Source organism: Tamandua tetradactyla, chromosome 6 (assembly GCF_023851605.1).
Source record: "Tamandua tetradactyla isolate mTamTet1 chromosome 6, mTamTet1.pri, whole genome shotgun sequence".
NCBI lineage: Eukaryota > Metazoa > Chordata > Mammalia > Pilosa > Myrmecophagidae > Tamandua > Tamandua tetradactyla.
In genome coordinates, this window is record NC_135332.1 from 44,655,223 (window position 1) to 44,674,124 (window position 18,902).

Consider the following 18,902-nt stretch of genomic DNA (forward strand, 5'->3'; position numbering starts at 1 on the left):
CCCTTTTTAAAAGCCATTCTGTTTCTGGTATATTGCATTCTGGCAGCTAGCAAACTAGAACACTCCTCCAAACTCTTGCCCCACCCAGTTATGCACCACTGGATATTGCTGCAGTACTGTTGATGTTTTCCCGTTAAACCCAGCCCCTAGCATGCAATAGCATTTTCCCCTATACCCCCAAATTATAACTCTTTGCACAAGATTCATACCTTTGCAGTTCATGCAAGAACTTATTTATATTTGGAGTGTTAATCTGTAGGACACATGAGTCTATACAACAGCTTTCAATCATGTTCTCCTTCAATTTGGAAAAATCACTTATAGACCCACTAGTGAATCGCCTTCACTTCTGTCTATTCCCTTACAATTAAGTTCAACCTCATTAGCTAACTGTTCACCCATATCAAGCTTCTGTGTATCTCTAGGTCCCTATATTCTGTATTATAAGCCTCTGATTTTACATTTACCATGGTCATAAAAGTGGAATCATACAGTTTCTATCCTTTTGTGTCTGGCGTATTTCACTCAGCATTATGTCATCAAGGCTTAACCATCTTGCCATGTGGTTCATGATGTCATTTTGTTTTATTGCTGCATAACATTCCACCCTATGTACACACCACATTTTGTTAATCCACTCATCTGTTGGTGGGCACTTGGATTGTTTCCATCTTTTGACAACTGTGAATAGAGCTGCTATGAACATTGGTGTGCAAATCTCGTTTGTGTCACTGCTTTCAGCTCTTCTGGGTATATACCAAGTAGTGGTATTGCTGAGTCATAGAGCAATTCAATATTTAGTTTTCTGAGGAACAACAAGACTGTCTTCCATAGCACCTGTATTATTATATATTCCCACCAGTAGTATATAAGTGTTACAATTTCTCCACATCTTCTACAAAATTTGTAGTTTCCTGTTTGTTTAATAGAAGCCATTCTTATAGGTGGGAGGTGCTACCCTCATTACAGTCTTGATCTGCATTCCCCTTATAATGAGAATGAGCATCTCTTCATGTGCTATTTAGCCATCTATATTTGCTCTTCAGAAAAATGTCTATTCATACAGTTAGCCCACTTTATAACTGGGTTGCTTATTCTTTTGTTGTTGAGTTGCAAGATTTTTTTAAGTATACAGGATATCAAACCTGTGTCCATTGTGTGATTTCCAAATATTTTCTCCCATTGAGATAGCTGCCTCTTCACCTTTTTGACAAAGACTTTTGAGGTGCAAAAACATTTGATTTTGAGGAGTTCCCAATTATCTATATTTTGTGTGTGTGGCCTGTGCTTTGGGTGTTAAGTTTAGGATGCATCTCCTATTACTAGGTCTTGAAGCTGTTTCCCTACATTTTCTTCTAGGAGCTTAATGGTACTGGCTCTTATATTTAGGTGTTTGAACGAATTTGAGTTAATTTTCATATAGGGTGTAAGGTAAGGGTCCTCTTTCATTCTTCTGACTATTGATATCCAGTTATTCCATGCCCTTTTATTGAAAAAGTTTAGTGGACTTGGGGGCCTTGTCGAAGATCAGTTTAGCATAGATTTGGTGGTCAATTTCTGCACTCTTGATTTGATTCCATTGGTCAATGTTTCTATCTTTGTGTCAGTACCATGCTGTTTTGAGCACTGTGGCTTTATAATAAAGTTTTTAAATCGGGGAGTGTTAATCCTTCTACTTTGTTCTTTTTTAGGATGCGTTTAACTATTCGGGGTCTCCTTCCCTTCCAAATGAATTTGGTAACTAGCTCTTAACAGTTCCCAAAGTGGGTTGTTGGAATTTTGATACTGCATTTAATCTGTAGATTAATTTGGGTAGAATTGACAACGTAGAATTGACAACTTGACTACATTTAACCTTACTATCCATGAGTAGGGAATATCTTTCTACTTATTTAGATCTTCTCTGATTTCTTTTAGCAATTTTATGTAGTTCTCTGTGTACAAATCCTTTACATCCCTAGTTAAGTTCATTCCTAGATACTTGATTCTTTTAGTTGCTATTTTGAATGGAATTATTTCCTTGACTCCTCAATTAGGTCATTGCTTGTGTATAGAAACATTACTGATTTCCTGCAACCTTTCCCTTGCTGAATTTGTTTATTAGCTCAAGTAACTTCCGTTGCAGATTTCTCAGGATTTTCCAAGTATAGTATCATGTCATTTGCAAATAATGCAAGTGCTACTTCTACCTTTCCAATTGGATGCCTTTTACTTCTTTATCCTGCCTGATTGCTCTCACTAAAACTTCTAACACAATGTTGAATAATAGTGGTGACAAAGGGCATCCTTATCTCATTCTCAATCTTAGGGGGAAAGCCTTCAGCATCTCACCAATGAGTAGGATGCTGGTGATGAGTTTTTCATATTTGCCTTTTACCATACTGAGGAAGTTACCTTTGATTTCTACCTTTTGAAGTGTTTTTTTTTTTCTCAAACTTTTTAAATTGCATAATATAACATATACACAAAGCAGCAGGAAGATGGTAGACCAGAGTGGAGTGAGTTCACTCCTGCTCTGTGAAACAAGAAAGATGACAGGAAGAAAATGTCCAGGACTGCAGGTCCTGGAGTCTGAATAGTCTAGGGGAGTAATTAGGCAGTTTTGTGGGGGAGGAGGCCAGGGGAGAGTGAGTGGGAGGGGTAACTGGGATCCCCAACAGATGGAATGCAGTGCACCAGAGGTGCGATTGGAGGGAACTGACCCTCCTCAGCTCCAGGCTGCACAGGTGCTGGCTGGGGAAACCTCCCCACGTGGTTGCGGTGCCCAGCGCCTGTAGAGAGCCCAGAGGCCGGTGACTGTCCACAGCAGGGTGGGCCTCGAAGTGGGGGGAGTGACCAACCCATCAGGTGTGGGAAAGCCTGTCCCAGTTGTGGTATCTGGCAAGGTTCACCAGCACTGAGGATCAGCTGATGAGCTGATCCCCCATTCACTGGTCGGTTCCCCAGCCCTGCGGCATGAACAGCAGCGGGAGCACCTGGTGGAGCAGTCCACCTGCCTCAGCAGACCCCCTGGCAGATTAGCCCCACTTGTGCAGCAGCCACCCATGCTAAGCATGCCAACCTCCAGTCCATCTGGCAAGGAGGGGCAGGGCTAAGGGTGGAGGAGTAGGAGGTGGAGGCAGCAGCGGCTCACACACCATGTGTGGGCCAGATGTGGTAAGTGCAGGTCAGCTGCACTGGATAGGGACAGGAAAGCTTTCCCCTGCTGGGAAGAAGGGGAAAGTGCAGGCAAGCTAACTCTATCTAGCGAGGATTTTATTTTTAGTTCATTTTTAATTTTTTTTCTTAATAGTCCTTTTTTATTCCCCCCTTTTAAAACATATTCTTTCTATACATTTTTATTAGTAATATAATTGTCCTTTTCATTATTTAAAAAAAATTTTATAGATATTATTTTTCTCATTTTCTATATTATATTTCACATTATTTTTTATTATTCCATTTCATTTATTCTTACTATTACCATTATTATTTACCTCTTAAATTTTCCCTCCCTTTGGTAAGCGCCAGCCTGACTTCATTCCCTGTACATCCTGGGGTGTCTTCTGGTTCTGGTACCTACTATTGTCGAAGAATATTTTGTTATAGTTCTTGTTTTATTATATCATTATTTTACTTTATTATTATCTCTTTCTTCATTTCTCGTATTTTGTGTGTGTGTGTGTGTGTGTGTGTGTGTGTGTGTGTGTGTGTGCATAGGCTAGGAGTCCATCTTGGGCCTCCTGTGTGGTAGTCAGCCATTCGACCACTGGAGTACCTACGCACTACAATCTACCTTCTAATAGACCTGTAAGTTGAACTGTATCCTTTACATGAGATCTGGACCTTGATTTGGCAGAGAATAACTGATAAACAAAGTGCAAAAGAAAACATTCAGCAGAAACTAATTAAATATAAAACTTTAGAAGAGTGAAGAAAACCAACTTGCATAATAACCGTATCAAGATGCCCGGGACACAACAGAAAATCAAACAAAATACATGAAGATCCAAGCAGAAATGGCTCAGCCAAATGACCAAATCAAAATTCCAGAGGGGACACAGAATATGGAACAACTATTCAAGGATATATATAAAGAAATAAAGGATATAAGGAAGACACTAGAAGAGCACAAAGAAGAATTCAGGAAGTTAAACAGGGAAATGGCAGATCTCACAGAAATGGAAGCTACAGTAGACCAAATAAAAGATATACTGGAGACACACAATAGTAGACATGAAGAAATCAGAAGGAAGAATAAGTAAGCTAGAAGATAGTATAGAATTAGAAGGCACAAAAGAACAAATGGTAAGAAAGTTGGAAAAAATGCAACTGGATCTTAGGGAAATGATGGCAAAAAATATAAGAACGACTGATGTCCCAGAAGAAGAGAAGAGTAAGGGATGGGAAAGTTAGTTGAAGATATAATCAGACAAAACTTCTCAACCCTTAAAAAGACATGAATATGCACTTCTAAGAGGACAAGCGAACTCCAAACAGAACAAATCAGAACAACCCCACTCAAAGACACAAATCAGTCAGACTGTCAGGTGTTGAAGAGAAACAAAGTCTGAAAGCAGTAAGAGAAAAGCAATCCACTACATAAAGGGAAAGCATATAAAACTGACTTCAGACTACTCAACAGGCACCATGGAAGCAAGAAATCAGTGGTATGATAAGATCCTGAATGAGAAAGACTTCCAAGCAAGAATTCTTTATCCAGACAACTTATCCTTCAAAATTCAGGGGGAGATTAAAATCTACAAAGATAAAGACATACTGAGAGAACTAGTCAACAAGAGACCAGCCCCACAAGAAATACTAAAGGGAGCCCTATCAGCTGATTTAAAAAAAAAAAAAAGGCAGGAGGCCGGGCCATGGTGGCTCAGCAGGCAAGAATGCTTGCCTGCCATGCCAGAAAACCTGGGTTTGATTCCCGGTGCCTGCCCATGTAAAAAAAAAAAAAAAAAAAAAAAGGCAGGAGAGGAAGGTCTGGAGGAGAGCACAGAATTGAAGAATATGAGTAAAGGTAATTTAAAGGGAAAAAGAGAGAGAAGGAAAATAATGTACAGATCTGACAAATAGAAACTAAAGGACAAGATAGTAGAATCAGTAATTACTTTGAATGTCAATGGACTAAACTCACCAATTAAAAGATACAGACTGACAGAATGGATCAAAAACATAATCCATTTATATGCTGTTTACAAGAGACCATCTTAGACCCAAAGACACAGATTGAAATTGAAAGGATGGAAAAAGATCTTCTATGTAAGCTGTAACCAAAAGAAACCAGGAGAAGCTATACTAATATAAGACAAAATAGATTTCAAATGTAAAGACGTCATAAGACAAAAAAGGACACTACATATTAATAAAAGGGACAATTCACCAGGAAGAAATAAAAATCATAAATGTGTATACTCCCAGTCAAGGAGCTCCCAAGTACATGAGGAACATATTGAAAGAACTGAAGGGAGCTATAGACATATCAACAGTAATAGTGGGAGATTTCAATACACCACTCTCTGCTATAGACAGAATAATCACACAGAGGATCAACAAGGAAATGAAGAGCCTAAACAGTAAGATAAATGAATTAGATCTAATAGACATTTATAGATCATTACATCCCAAAACACCAAGATACATATTTTTCTCTAGTGCATATGGAATGTTCTCCAGGACAAATCCTATGACAGGACATACACTGAGTCTCTATAAACTTACCAAGACTGAAATTATTCAGAGCACTTTCTCTCATCACAATGGAATTAAGTTGGAAACTAATAATCATCAAAGAACCAGAGCTTCCACAAATATATGGAGATTAAACAACACACTTTTAAATAATCATGGGTCAAGGAAGAAATTGAAGAAAGAAAAAAGCAATAGTTTTCAAAGCACTCTTCAAGTAGTTAGAGGACATCATCTCAGATTTTTCCTTCTAACTGCTCCAGAACATCCAAGGATAGAAGAAATATATATATTTTTTATCATCACTTTTTTGTGAAAAATAACATATACAAAAAAGCAATAAATTAAAAAGCATAGCCCAACAATTATTTGTAGAACAGATCTCAGAGTTTGGTATGGAACACAAATCCACAATTTTTACTTCTAGCTGCTCTAAAATACTGGAGACTAAAATAAATACCAATATAATGATTCAGCAATCATATTCATTTGTTAAACCCTACCTTCTCTATATAACTTCACCATTACCTTTTATCTTTCTCTCACTCTTTAAGAAGAGAGATTCTAACTTTTTCATGTTGGAAGGGCTGTCAATAATATGGGGTAGGGAGACGGAACTAGCTGGAAAGGCTGGCCCCTCTGGGTTTCAGGACTTAACTGGTCCAAAGACCCATCTGGAGGTTGTAGGTTTCTGGAAAGTTACCTCAGTGCATGGGACCTTTATAGAACCTTAAATATTGCCCTAGGTCTTCTTTAGGATTGGCTGGAATGGTCCTGGGGGGTTGGCAGGTTATGATAGGTAGTAATGTCTAACTGAAGCTTGCATAAAAGCAATCTCCTGAGTAGCCTCTGGACTCTATTTGAATTCTCTTAGCCACTGATACTTTGTTACACTTCTTTTCCCTTTTTGGTCAGGATGGTTTTGTTGCTTCCATGGTGCCAGGGCCAGACTCATCCCTGGGAATCATCTCCCACACCGCTAGGGAGACTTTCAACCCTGCATGTCATGTCCCATATAGGGACGTTTTGAAGTGTTTTTATCAGAAAAGGATGCTGAATTTTGTCCAATGCTTTTTCAGCATCAATTGATATGATCGTATGATTTCCCTTTTGATTTGTTAATGTGGTGTATTGCATTAACTGATTTTCTTGTGTTGAACCACCCTCATATTCCTGGTATAAACCGCACTTGGTCATGGTGAATAATTCTTTTAATGTACTGTGAGATATGATTTGCTAATACTTTGTTGAGAATTTTTGCACCTATGTTCATTAGGGAGATTGACCTTTAGTTTTCCTTTCTTGTAGCATATTTACCTGGTTTGGTATTAAAGTGATGTTAGCTTCATAAAATGAGTTAGGTAGTGTTCCTGTTTCTCACTTTTTTGGAAAAGTTTGAGCAGGATTGGTGTTAGTTCTTTTTGAAATCTTTGATAAAATCCCCCTGTGAAGCCATCTGTCCCCGGGCTTTTCTCTGTAGGAAGATTTCTGATGACTGATTGAATCTCTTTACTTGCGATTGGTTTGTTGTGACCTCTTCTTAAGTCAGTATAGCTTGTTTGTGTATTTCCAGGATTTTGTCTATTTCATCTAAATTATCTAGTTTATTGGTATATAGCTGTTCATAGTATCCTTTTATGATTTCTTTTTAAATTTCTTCAGGATCTGTGGTAATGATCCCCCCCCACTCATTTCTGATTTTGTTTATTTACATCCACTTTTTTGTTGTTGTTGTCAGCCTTGCTAGTGGCCCATTGATTTTATTTTCTCAATGAACCAACTTTTGACTTTATTGATTCTTTCTATTGTTCTTTTGTTGTCCCATTCATTTAACTCTGCTTTAATCTTTATTATTTCTCTTCTTCTATTTGCTTTGGGGTTAGTTTGCTGTACTTTCTCAAGTTCTTCTGGGGGGGGGGGGTAAAGTCCTTGATTTTCACTCTTTCTTCCTTTTTAATATAGGCATTTAAAGCAATAAAATTTCCTCTCAGCACAGCCTTTCCCACATCACATAAGCTCTGATAAATTGTATTGTCATTTTCATTTGTCTCCAGATAGCTAGTGATTTCTCTAGCAATTTCTTTTTTGGCCAATGGCTGTTTAAGAGTGTGTTATTTAACCTTCATGTATTTGTAAAAGTTCTCATTCTTTAGTAGTTATTGATTTCCAGCTTCATTTCATTGTGATCACAGAAAGTGCTTTGACTAATTTCAAAATTTTTAAATTTATAAAGACCTGTTTTGTGCCCCATTATATGATCTATCCTGGAGAATGTTCCGTGAGCACTGGAGAAGAATGTATATCCTGGTGTTTGGGGGTGTAATGACCTATATTTGTCTGTTAGGTCTAATTCATTTATCAGGTTGTTTAAGTTCTCTATTTCCATGTTGATCCTCTGTCTGGTTGTTCTATCTATAGAGGACAGTGATGTGTTGAAATCTCCTATTATTGTTGAAACAAATGTCTGTCTCAGTACTTTGGAGTTCCCTGATTAGGAGCATAGATATTTATAAGTGTTATTTCTTCTTGATTAATTTTCCCTTTTACTAATATATAGTGTCCTTCTTTGTCTCTTATGTCTTTACATCTAAAATTACTTTGTCTGATATAGTATAGCAACCCCTACTTTCTCTTGGTTACAGCTTGTGTGGAACATCTTTCTCCAACCTTTCACTTTCAATCTATTTGTATCCTTGTGTCTAAAATGAGTCTCTTGTAAGCAGCATATATGGATTATATTTCTTAATCCATTCTGTCAATCTGTATCTTTTAGTGGTAAATTTAGTCCATTAGTATTCAAAGTTATTACTGTAAAGGTATTTCTTGAATCCACCATCTTATCCCTTGGATTTTATTTGTAAGATCTAAATATTCTTTTCTCTCTTTCTCTTTTATCTTTTAAGTTACCCTTACTGGTACTCTTCAATTCTGTGTCTTTCTCCAGAAATCCCTCTCTTGTCTTTTTTTTTCAGGCAGTAGAAATTCCTTTAGTATATCTTGGAGGATCAGTCTCCTGTTGACAAATTCTTTCAGCATTTGTTTGTGACATTTTAATCTCTCCCTAAGTTTTGAAGGATAGTTTGGCTGGGTACAGAATTCTTGGCTGGAAGTCTTTCTCTTTCAGGATCTTAAATGTATCATACCAGTGCCTTCTCACCTCCATAGTGCAAGCTGAGGAGTCCGAACTCAGTCTTAGGTGTTTTCCCTCCTATGTAGTAGATTGTTGTTCTCTTGCCACTTTCAGGATTTTCTGCTTCTCTTCAAAATTTGACAGACTGATTAGTATGTGTCTTGAGGAAGGCTTATTTGGATTTATTCTACTTGGAGTTCATTGGTCTTCTTTAATTGGCATATTTATGATGGTTGAGATGTTTTTCCCCATTATATCCTCCACTAATCTTTCTAACCTTTTATGCTTTAATTCTCCCTCTGGGACACTGATGATTCTTATATTTGTACGCTTTATTTTGTCCATCAGTTTACTGAGTTCCAATTTAAATTTTTCCTTTTTTTTTTTCTGGCATTTGCTCTTTTGTGTGTTATATATCAATTGTCCTATCCTCTAGTTTGCTTATTCTTTTTTCTGCCTCTTCAAATCTGCTGTTTATTTTTTGTCTCTAGTATGTTTTTCATTTGGTCTATAGCATCTTTAATCTCTGTGATATCTGCTATTTATTCTTTCAAATTCTTCTTTATGCTCTTCTTGAGTCTCCTTCATGTCATTAGCCATTCCACTGATTTTATTCAGTAGAGGCATATAAACATCTTTGATTATCTGTTCCAAAGTCTTTGTCTCCTCTGGAGTTTTAGTTTGGTCATTATACTGGGCTATTTTTGTCTGCATCTTCATTTGGTTAGTGATCATCTGTTGTCTTTGAGGCAAGTAATTATCTTGATAGGGTTACTTTGGAAGCAGTTTAAAGCTTTGAATTTGCAGGACAGGTGTGGAACAGGATGCGGAGCATGGGGAGGAGCACAACAGTGAAGTAACATGCTGCAGTGCAGGTATATGCATGGGTCAGGGACTCTACACTGGTGCCTGTGAGCTTGGGGTGTGGGTCACAACCTATGGGAGGTGTGGTGCAGGGGCCATGGGGTGAGGTGCAGCTCAGGCAGAGCATGGAGTGCAGGAGCAGGGTGAGATGTGGGGAACACAGAGGTGGCATGATGGGAGGTGGATGGGGGGCTGACCGGATGTGCTGGGGCTGGTATGTGGGCAAGATGCAGGTGGGCATGTGAAGCATGTGGGTCGTGGGTGTCACGGTGTGGGGCACAAGGCACAGAAGTTAGGGAAGAGGGACAGCAGGTCATAGATGTATACATATGCAAGTGAAGAGAGTCCAGGGGGGCCAGGATGCTGATATGCAAGTGTGTAGGGGTGGGACACAGGTCGTAGAGGTTATGGGACATGTATTAGTGTCGGGTGATAATGGGTAGGCGGGGCCCTGGTGGGGGTCTGTAGGTGTGGGGATGGGGAGTGTGGATTAGGGGTGCCCGCTGTGCAGCATAGGGGCTATATGACATAGATGTGCGTGAGAGCATCCATCAGGTGTTGGAGAAGGGCACTTGTGCTGTGGGGTGGGGTAAGGGTGTGCATGTGTACAGGATAAGGGGATTGGGGTGCAGGGGTCAAGAGGTCAACGCATGGATATGTGGGTGCCCAGCAAAGAGGATGTGGCTATGCCGATGCATGGGTCTGGGGAGTAGGTCCTTGGTATGCATGTAAGCAGAACTCAGGGGCAGCAGGGTGGGATGGCACCTGCATGGGCTAGAGGCAATTATAGCTCAGATGCACAGGACAGTACTTGCCCAGAGCTGCAGGGCTGTGGTGTCAGTGGATGCATGCATCTGAGGGCAGGATGCTGATGTGCATGTGCATAGAGCTCATGGTGGGGGGGAGTCAGGCAAGGTTGAGTGACTGTATGGGCTGGGTGTGGATGTGGCCCAGGTATGAAGGTGAATGCCTACAGCCTGAATGCAGGGTCATGTGACTGCCTGCAGGGGGCAAAGGGGTTGGATGGGGGTATACAGGTCTCGGGATGGGCAAAGTGAGACTATGCCCTTGTACAGGAGAAATGGGTCAGGCTAGGACAGGCTTGCACACATGTGTGGGAGGGAGGGTTGGGGTGGGAATGCTTGGATCTCAGTGGGAGAAGCAGACGATGGAGTTCAGGTGCGTGGGGTGTGGGGGGAGTCGCAGGTCACAGGGTGGGGGTAGTGAAAGACACCTGACTTACTTCCTTGTCCTGTCTCCCATCCGTGTACTCCTGATGGCTCTGGGCCTCCATTTGGAAACGGGTGCGCTAGGCTGTCTGCACTAGCTGGATGTTCTCGGGTTCTCTGTGTCTCAATCCAGGGCCTCCCTATGTGGTGTAGAAGATCCTCTCAGGTCACTTATACCCTGGAATAGCTCTCCCAGTTGCATTTCTGTCACTTGTCTAGCTATTCCTTGGAGCAGGAGTGAACTCAACCAATCCTAGTCCACCATCTTCCCCAAAAGTAAAAGAATTTTATTTTGAGCTTAGTAATAAATCTCATATGCTATAAAACTCTTTGAGGTATAATGATGGGTAGGGAGCACTCACTGTTGCTTGATACTGCACAACAATAAAACATCAAGATATTAAAATGCTTGGAAATCACCAATCTAGACAATAATTATTTACTTTTACCAAAAAATAAAGATCTTAAGAGACAGATTCTAACACCAATACTAAACATGTTAAAACTACACATGCACTATTTTTTTTGCTGTAATTCATGAATACAAATTATTCATTTAGACAAAACAGTGTTTGTAAATGCTAGAACATTTACAATTGTGCTTCCAAAAAGGTGATTCATGTACCAGCAGCAGTAGCAGCACTGACATTGCCTGACAACTTGTGAGAAGTGCAAATTATCTGGCTCATCCCAGAAGAAATGAATCAGAAACTCCAGAGTTTAGGCATAACAATTGCATTTTAACAAATATAAGGCTTGAGAAGCACTGTGCTAAAGAAATGAGACACTAATAAAGAACTTTCAGTAATAGTAAAAAAAAAAAAAAAAAAAAGCCTATAGACATTTCCTAAAAGTGAGATGGAAATCACTAAAGTTAACTTTCATTTTTGAAACTGGAATCAAATATAAAAGTATCATGCAACAGGAAAAATTTGACATGTAAATTTATTAAACATTACACCCTGAGAATATTAGATTTCCTCAAAAAAAAAAAAAACAAGCACAAGAAATGTCTCCAGATTTTATAAGAGGTTCATTTCCATAAGGCTAAAAGAAAAATCAAATCATTTGAATAGAAAAGAGGAAAAAAAGGAAGAAAGGAAGATAAGTAAGTAGAGTGGGGAAAATTTCTAACAGATTCATTACTTAGAAAACACCAGTAGATAGAGTAGCAAAAAGGATACTCTATCACATTTTATGGCTTTGAGTATCCAGGTCTTAAAAAAATGGAGACAAAAATACATTACAGGCATACAACAACAAATCTGAAGAGGCAGAAGAAAGGATTGCCAAACTAGAGGATAGAACATTGGAAATCTTACAGTCTGAAGAAAAGATGGAAAAAGAATGTAAACAATAGAGCAGGGTCTCAGGGAATTTAATGACAGTATGAAACATACAAATATACATATGCGCATCGTGGGTGCCCCAGAAGGAAAAGAGAGGAGAAAAAAGGCAGAAAGAATGTTTTAGGAAATAATGGCTGAAAATTTCCCAATTCTCATAAAATTCATAAAAGGGCATGTCTAAGAAGAACTATGTACTCCAAATACAATAAATCCTAATAGACCTAATTCAAAACACATATTAATCAGAACATCAAATGCCAAAGACAAAGAGAATTCTAAAAGCAGCAAGGGAAAAGCAATTTATCACATACAAGAATCACTCAATAAGACTAAGTCCCAATTTCTCATCAGAAACCATGGAGCCAAGAAGACAATCGTATGATATATTTAGGCTAATGAAAGAAAAAAAACTGCCAGATAAGAATTTTTTCATCTGACACAACTGTCCTTCAAAAATAAGAATTTAAAATATTCACAGATAAACAGACACTGAGAAAGTTCATTAACAAGAGACCTGCCCTACAAGAAGTATTAAAGGGAGGGCTATAGGCCGAAAATAAAAGACAGGATAGAAAGGCTTGAGGCTTGAAGGAAAATGTAGAAATGAAGAGTATCTGTAAGGGTAACTACAAGAGGAAAAGAGAAAAAAATAAGATAAATATAAAAGCCAAAAGATAAAATGGTTGAAGTAAGCAATGCCTTTGCAGTAATAATACTGAATTCAAATCGATTAAATTTACCAGTCAAAAAACACAGATTGGTAGAATGGATAAAAAATGTGATCCCTCACTCTCAATTGGGGCCAAGATGTCGGCTTAGCAAGGTGTGGGATTTAGTTTGTGCTCCAGAGCAGCTAATAAATAGCCAGGAACAGTACAGAACAACTGCTGGGGCCACGTCAGTGACCGCATACACAGTGTAAACCAGTCTGGACCAGCTGGACCAGCTGCTAGCCCACCCAGAACTGTGAGTTCCCCAAGCCACAGTGGCTGGCTCCCCTCCCCCATGGGCTGCTTCCTAGAGGGGAAAGGAAAGAGAGTTTACCAGCAGCAGGGGCTGTGCGCAACCAAACTCCAATTGTGGAATTAATTAACAAATTTTGACTACTAAAAATAGGCCCCCAGCTCAGCTGAACCTCCTGGCACATAGGACCTGGAGCTACACAGAGCAACGTACCAACTTAAGCTCTTCATTGGCAAATCTGAGGAACAGGGGTCCTACTCTGAAAAGGATTTTTCTCTTTCATTTCAGTGGCTGTGTTTCTACGGCTTGACTGCTCTTTGGATACAGGCGCAAGGATTCTCGGGCTTCACTGCCCCAGGCATAGGCAGAATTAAGCTTATATGAGTGTTTGTCTGGAACCTGTGTTCTCCCCAGGAGAGGGGTGGGGCCCAGCTCAGGTGGAATCCCTCCATCAAGGAGTTCAGACCCCAGGGTCTGGAAAAGTGAAGTGATTAAAGCCATCCTAGAACCTCTCCTCTGTCTCCATCACACCCCCAGCAGGGAGAGTCTGCAGAAGTTAAAGGTACCACATCACCTTATGCTGGTGGGACCTGCAGGCAGACAATCACCACATACAGGGCATGATAGGAAAAAACAGAGAGCCCAGAGGTTTCATAGGAAAGTGTTTTAATCTGCTGGGTCTCACTCTTAGTGAAAACTGATGCAGGAGACTCTTTCCTCCTGATAGGAGGCCAGTTTCTTCTGGGAAAATCTGGCTGGGGTCTATAATAAGTAGACCCTCCTAAGGGAGGTTAAAAAAAAAGGCACCATACAGGCAGGGCAAGAAACAAGAAAACAACTGAAAAATTCTGATCTGTTAAACAAAACCTAAACTAGAGGTCCAGAATAAGCTGAACTGACTATCAAAGAACAGACAAATAACAAAGTCATCCAGCAAAAAATCCTATGTAAAAAGTGATAACAATCTCCAGAATAAACTAATTAAGGTAATTAAATGCCTAGACACCAGCCAAAAAAAAAATAATAAATCATACTAGGAAAACTGAAGATATGGCCCAGTCAAAGGAACAAACCAACAATTCAAATGCGATACAGGAGTTGAAACAATTAATTCAGAATGTTCGAAGAGACATGGAAAACCTCATCAAAAAACAAATCAGTGAATTGAGGGAGTATATAAAGAAGGCAAGAGGTGAACAAAAAGAAGAAATTGAAAGTCTGAAAAACAAATCACAGAATTTATGGGAATGAAAGGCACAGCAGAAGAGATGAAAAAAACAATGGAAACCTACAATGTTAGATTTTGAGAGGCAGAAGATAGGATTAGTGAACTGGAGAATGGAACACCTAAAATCTGACAAGCAAAAGAAAATATAGGGAAAAATATGAGCAGGGACTCAGGGAATTGAATGACAGAATGAAACACACAAATGTACATGTTGTGGGTGTCCCAGAAGGAGAAGAGAAGGGAAAAGGAGGAGAACAATTACTGGAGGAAATTATCACTGAAAATTTCCCAACTCTTATGAAAGACTTAAAATTACAGATCCAAGAAGTGCAGAGTACCCCAAATAGGACTGATCCAAATAGACGTACTCCAAGACACTTATTAATCAGAATGTCAGACGCAAGAGAGAATCTTGAAAGCAGCAAGAGAAAAGCAATCCATCACACACAAGGGAAGCCCAATAACACTAGATTTCTCAGCAGAAACCATGGAGGTTAAGAATATGGTGGTATGGATATATTTAAGATATTAAAAGAGAAAAACTGCCAACCAAGAATTCTATATCCAGCAAAACTGTCCTTCAAAAATGAGGGAGAAATTAAAACATTTTCAGACAAAAAATCACTAAAAGAATCTGTGACCAAGAGACTGGCTCTGTAAGAAATACTAAAGGGAACACTAGAGACAGATAGGAAAATAAAGGAGAGAGAGGTGTGGAGAAGAGTTCAGAAATGAAGACTATCAGTAAAGGTAAAAAGAAGGAAAATTATTAGATATGACATATAAAATCCAAAAGGCAAAATGGTAGAAGAAAGTACTGCCCATACAGTGATAACACTAAATGTTAATAGATTAAACTCCCCAATCAAAAGACATAGACTGGCAAAATGGATTAAAAAACAGGACCCATCTATATGGTGTCTACAAGAAACCCATCTTAGACCCAAGGATAAACATAGGTTGAAAATGAAAGGCTGGGAAAAGATACTTCATGCAAATAACAATCAGAAAAGAGCAGGAGCAGCTATACTAATATCCAACAAATTAGATTTCAAATGTAAAACAGTTAAAAGGGATAAAGAAGGACACTATGTATTAATAAAAGGAACAATTCACCAAGACATAACAATCATAAATATTTATGCACCAAGGCAGAATGCTCCAAAGTACATGAAGCAAACACAGAAAAGAGAAATAGACACATCTGTCATAATAGTTGGAGACTTCAAATTCCCCACTCTCATCAAAGGACGGAACATCTAGACAGAGGATCAATAAAGAAACAGAGAATCTGAATAATACAATTAATGACTTAAGACTTAAGAGACACATATAGAATATTACACCCCACACCAGCAGGATACACCTTTTTCTCATGAGAAGCACTCATGGATCATTCTCAAGGATAGACCATATGCTGGCTCACAAAGCAAGTCTCAATAAATTTAAAAACATCAAAATCATACAAAACACTTTCTTAGATCATAACGGAATGACGTTGGAAATCAATTATAGGCACAGTGCCAGAAAATTCACAAATATATGGAGGCTCAACAACACACTCTTAAACAACCAGTGGGTCAAGGAAGAAATTACAAGAGAAATCAGTAAATATCTCTAGGCAAATGAAAATGAAAACACGACATATCAAAATTTATGGAACGCAGCGAAGGAAGAAAGAAAAAAAGAAGAAAGAGAAGAAAAAAAGAAGAAAGAGCAAAACCTGAGGAACTAATTGTCCACTTGTAAGAACTAGAGAAAGAATAGCAAACTAACCCCAAAGCAAGCAAAAGGAAAGAAATTATGAAGATTAGAGCAGAAATAAATGAAATTGAGAACATGAAAACAATCAAGGAAATCAACAAAATGAGAAGTTGGTTCTATGAGAAAATCAGTAAGATTGATGGACCCTTAGCTAGGTTGACAAAAAGAAAAAGAAAGAGGATGCAAATAAATAAAATCAGAAATGGAAGAGGGGAATAACCACTGACCCTGCAGAAAAAGAGAAACTAATGAGAGGACACAATGAACAACTTTATGCTAATAAACCCAACAATGCAGATGAAATGGACAACATCCTAAAACGGCATGAATCAACCAACACTGACTTGAGAAGAAAGAGATGATCTCAACAAACGAATCACAAGTAAAGAAAATGAATCAGTCATTAAGAAGCTCCCCAAAAAGAAAAGTTCAGGACTAGATGGCTTCACATGTGAATTCTACCAAACATTCAAGAAAGAATTAGTACCAATCCTGCTTAAACTCTTCAAAAAAAATTGAAGAGGAGGGAAAGCTACCGAACTCATTCTACGAAGCAAACATCACCCCCATACCAAAGCCAGACAAAGATATTACAAAAAAAGAAAACTATAGACCAATCTCTCTTAGGAATACAGATGCAAAAATCCAAAACAAAATTCTTACAAATCGAATCCAGAAGCATATTAAAAGAATTATACACCATGACCAAGTAGGATCATCCCGGGCATGCAAGATGGTTCAACATAAGAAAATCAATTAATGTAATATACCAAATCAACAAATCAAAGCAGAAAAGCCACATGATCATCTCGATTGATGCAGAAAAGTCATCTGACAAAATTCAACATCCTTTCTTGTTGAAAACACTTCAAAGAATAGGAATAGAAGGGAACTTCCTCAACACGATAAAGAGAATATATGAAAAACCCACAACTAATATCATCTTCAATGGGGAAAATCTGAAAACTTTCCCACTAAGATCAGGAAAAAGACAAGGATGTCCAGTATCACCATTGTTATTCAACATTGTTTTGGAAGTTCTAGTCAGAGCAATTAGACAAGAAAAAGAAATACAAGGCATCAAAATTGGAAAGGAAGAAGTAAAACACTCACTGTTTGCAGATGATATGATACTATGTCAAAAACCCCCCAAAATCCACAGCAAAACTACAAGAGTAATAAATGAGTACAGCAAAGTGGCAGGTTACAAGATCAACATTCAAAAATCTGTAGTGTTTCTCTGAATGAAGCTGAATGTGAGAATGACAGAGGGAGGAGGGCTGGGGGACAAATGAAATCAGAAAGATAGATGATAAAGACTGAGATGGTAAAATTGAGGAATGCCTAGAGTGTATAATGATAGCGACTACACGCACAAATTTAAAAAATGTTTTTACATGAGGAAGAACATAGGAATGTCATTACTGCAGGGTGTTGAAAATAGATAGTAATTAATATTTAAAAATTTTAACTTATGTGTGAGACTAAAGCAAAAAATGTTTATTTGGTATAAAATTTATATTTTGACTACTGCATTTCCTAATATAATTTATGTGGACAGCTTAATTGAACACCACAAGTACATGGAACCTTCAGTAGGGCATGAGATTTTTTGGTTTGTCCAGAGTAATGCCCTGATAAATCCTAGAGTGATTTGAACAGTGAATAAAAAAGTATTTGCAAAGTCCCCTTCAGATAATGGTGAGAAAGTGGGACAATTCAACTTTCCCAAGTTGAATTCTTGATATTCTCACAAGCAGTGCAGACACCCAAAGCAATAGGCTGAGCCCCCAATCTTGGTGTTTGTTCATATGAAACTTAACCCCAGAAAGGAGGGGTCAAGCCTACTTAAAATTAGGCCTAAGAGTCACCCCCAAGAGAATCTCTTTTGTTGCTCAGATGTGGCCTCTCTCTCTCAGCCAACAAACAAGCAAACTCACTGCCCTCCCTCTCTCTACATGGGACATGACTCTCTGGGGTGTGGACCTTCCTGATGAAAAAGAAAAAATGATCCCTCAATATGTTATCAACATCAGAGTTGAAGCTCAGAAGCTACGAAAGTCAACATTACCCCATACCATACAGGAACTAGTAAAAGAGTTGAAAAAGTGATCACACTTCATTCATAGAGATACGAATGAAGCTGATCTGGATAGGACTAAGGTAAATCAAAACACAGGGTAAAGGATGATATGGTCTGTATTTTATAACTTCAACTTCTGTGTGACACCATGGAACAGATGTTTATTTGGTACAAAATTTATATTTTGGGTAGCACATTATCCAATTTAAGTTGCATGGTCAGTTTATTCAAACACCATAATTACATGGAATCTTGAATAGGGCATGAGATCCTGGTGGTTTGTACAGGCTAATATGATGCCCTGATATACCCCTGAGTAATTTAGGCAGAGAATAAAAGGTATTTGAAAATCCTCTTGGAGGACTCAGGAGAAAGGAGGAAATATTCAATTTCCCCATCTGGGGAATTCCTGATATTCTCCACAAGCAGTCGGGAGAACAAATTCAATAGGCTGAGCCCTTGATGTTGGTGCTTGCCCCTATGAAACTTACTCCTGCAGAGAATAATATAAGCCTACTTATAATTATGCCAACAGTCACCCCAGAGAACCTCTTTTGTTGCTAAGATGTGGCTTCTCTCTCTAACCCAACTCGGCAGGTAAATTCACTGCCCTCCT

General features: G+C 38.7%; 1 protein-coding gene across 17 annotated transcripts in view; it reads right to left on the reverse strand.

Moving 5' to 3' along the window:
* The window catches only part of ACACA (acetyl-CoA carboxylase alpha), a 449,622-nt gene that overhangs the window by 277,612 nt on the left and 153,108 nt on the right, over window positions 1-18,902 (reverse strand). For 6 of the 17 annotated variants that reach the window (XM_077165067.1, XM_077165066.1, XM_077165081.1 and 3 more), the window contains one exon: window positions 10,914-11,039. The exons of the other annotated variants lie outside the window; for them this stretch is intronic. In XM_077165067.1, coding sequence (XP_077021182.1) covers window positions 10,914-11,039 — 126 coding nt within the window. The remainder of the gene's footprint in view (window positions 1-10,913; window positions 11,040-18,902) is intronic. 17 annotated transcript variants of the gene reach the window in all.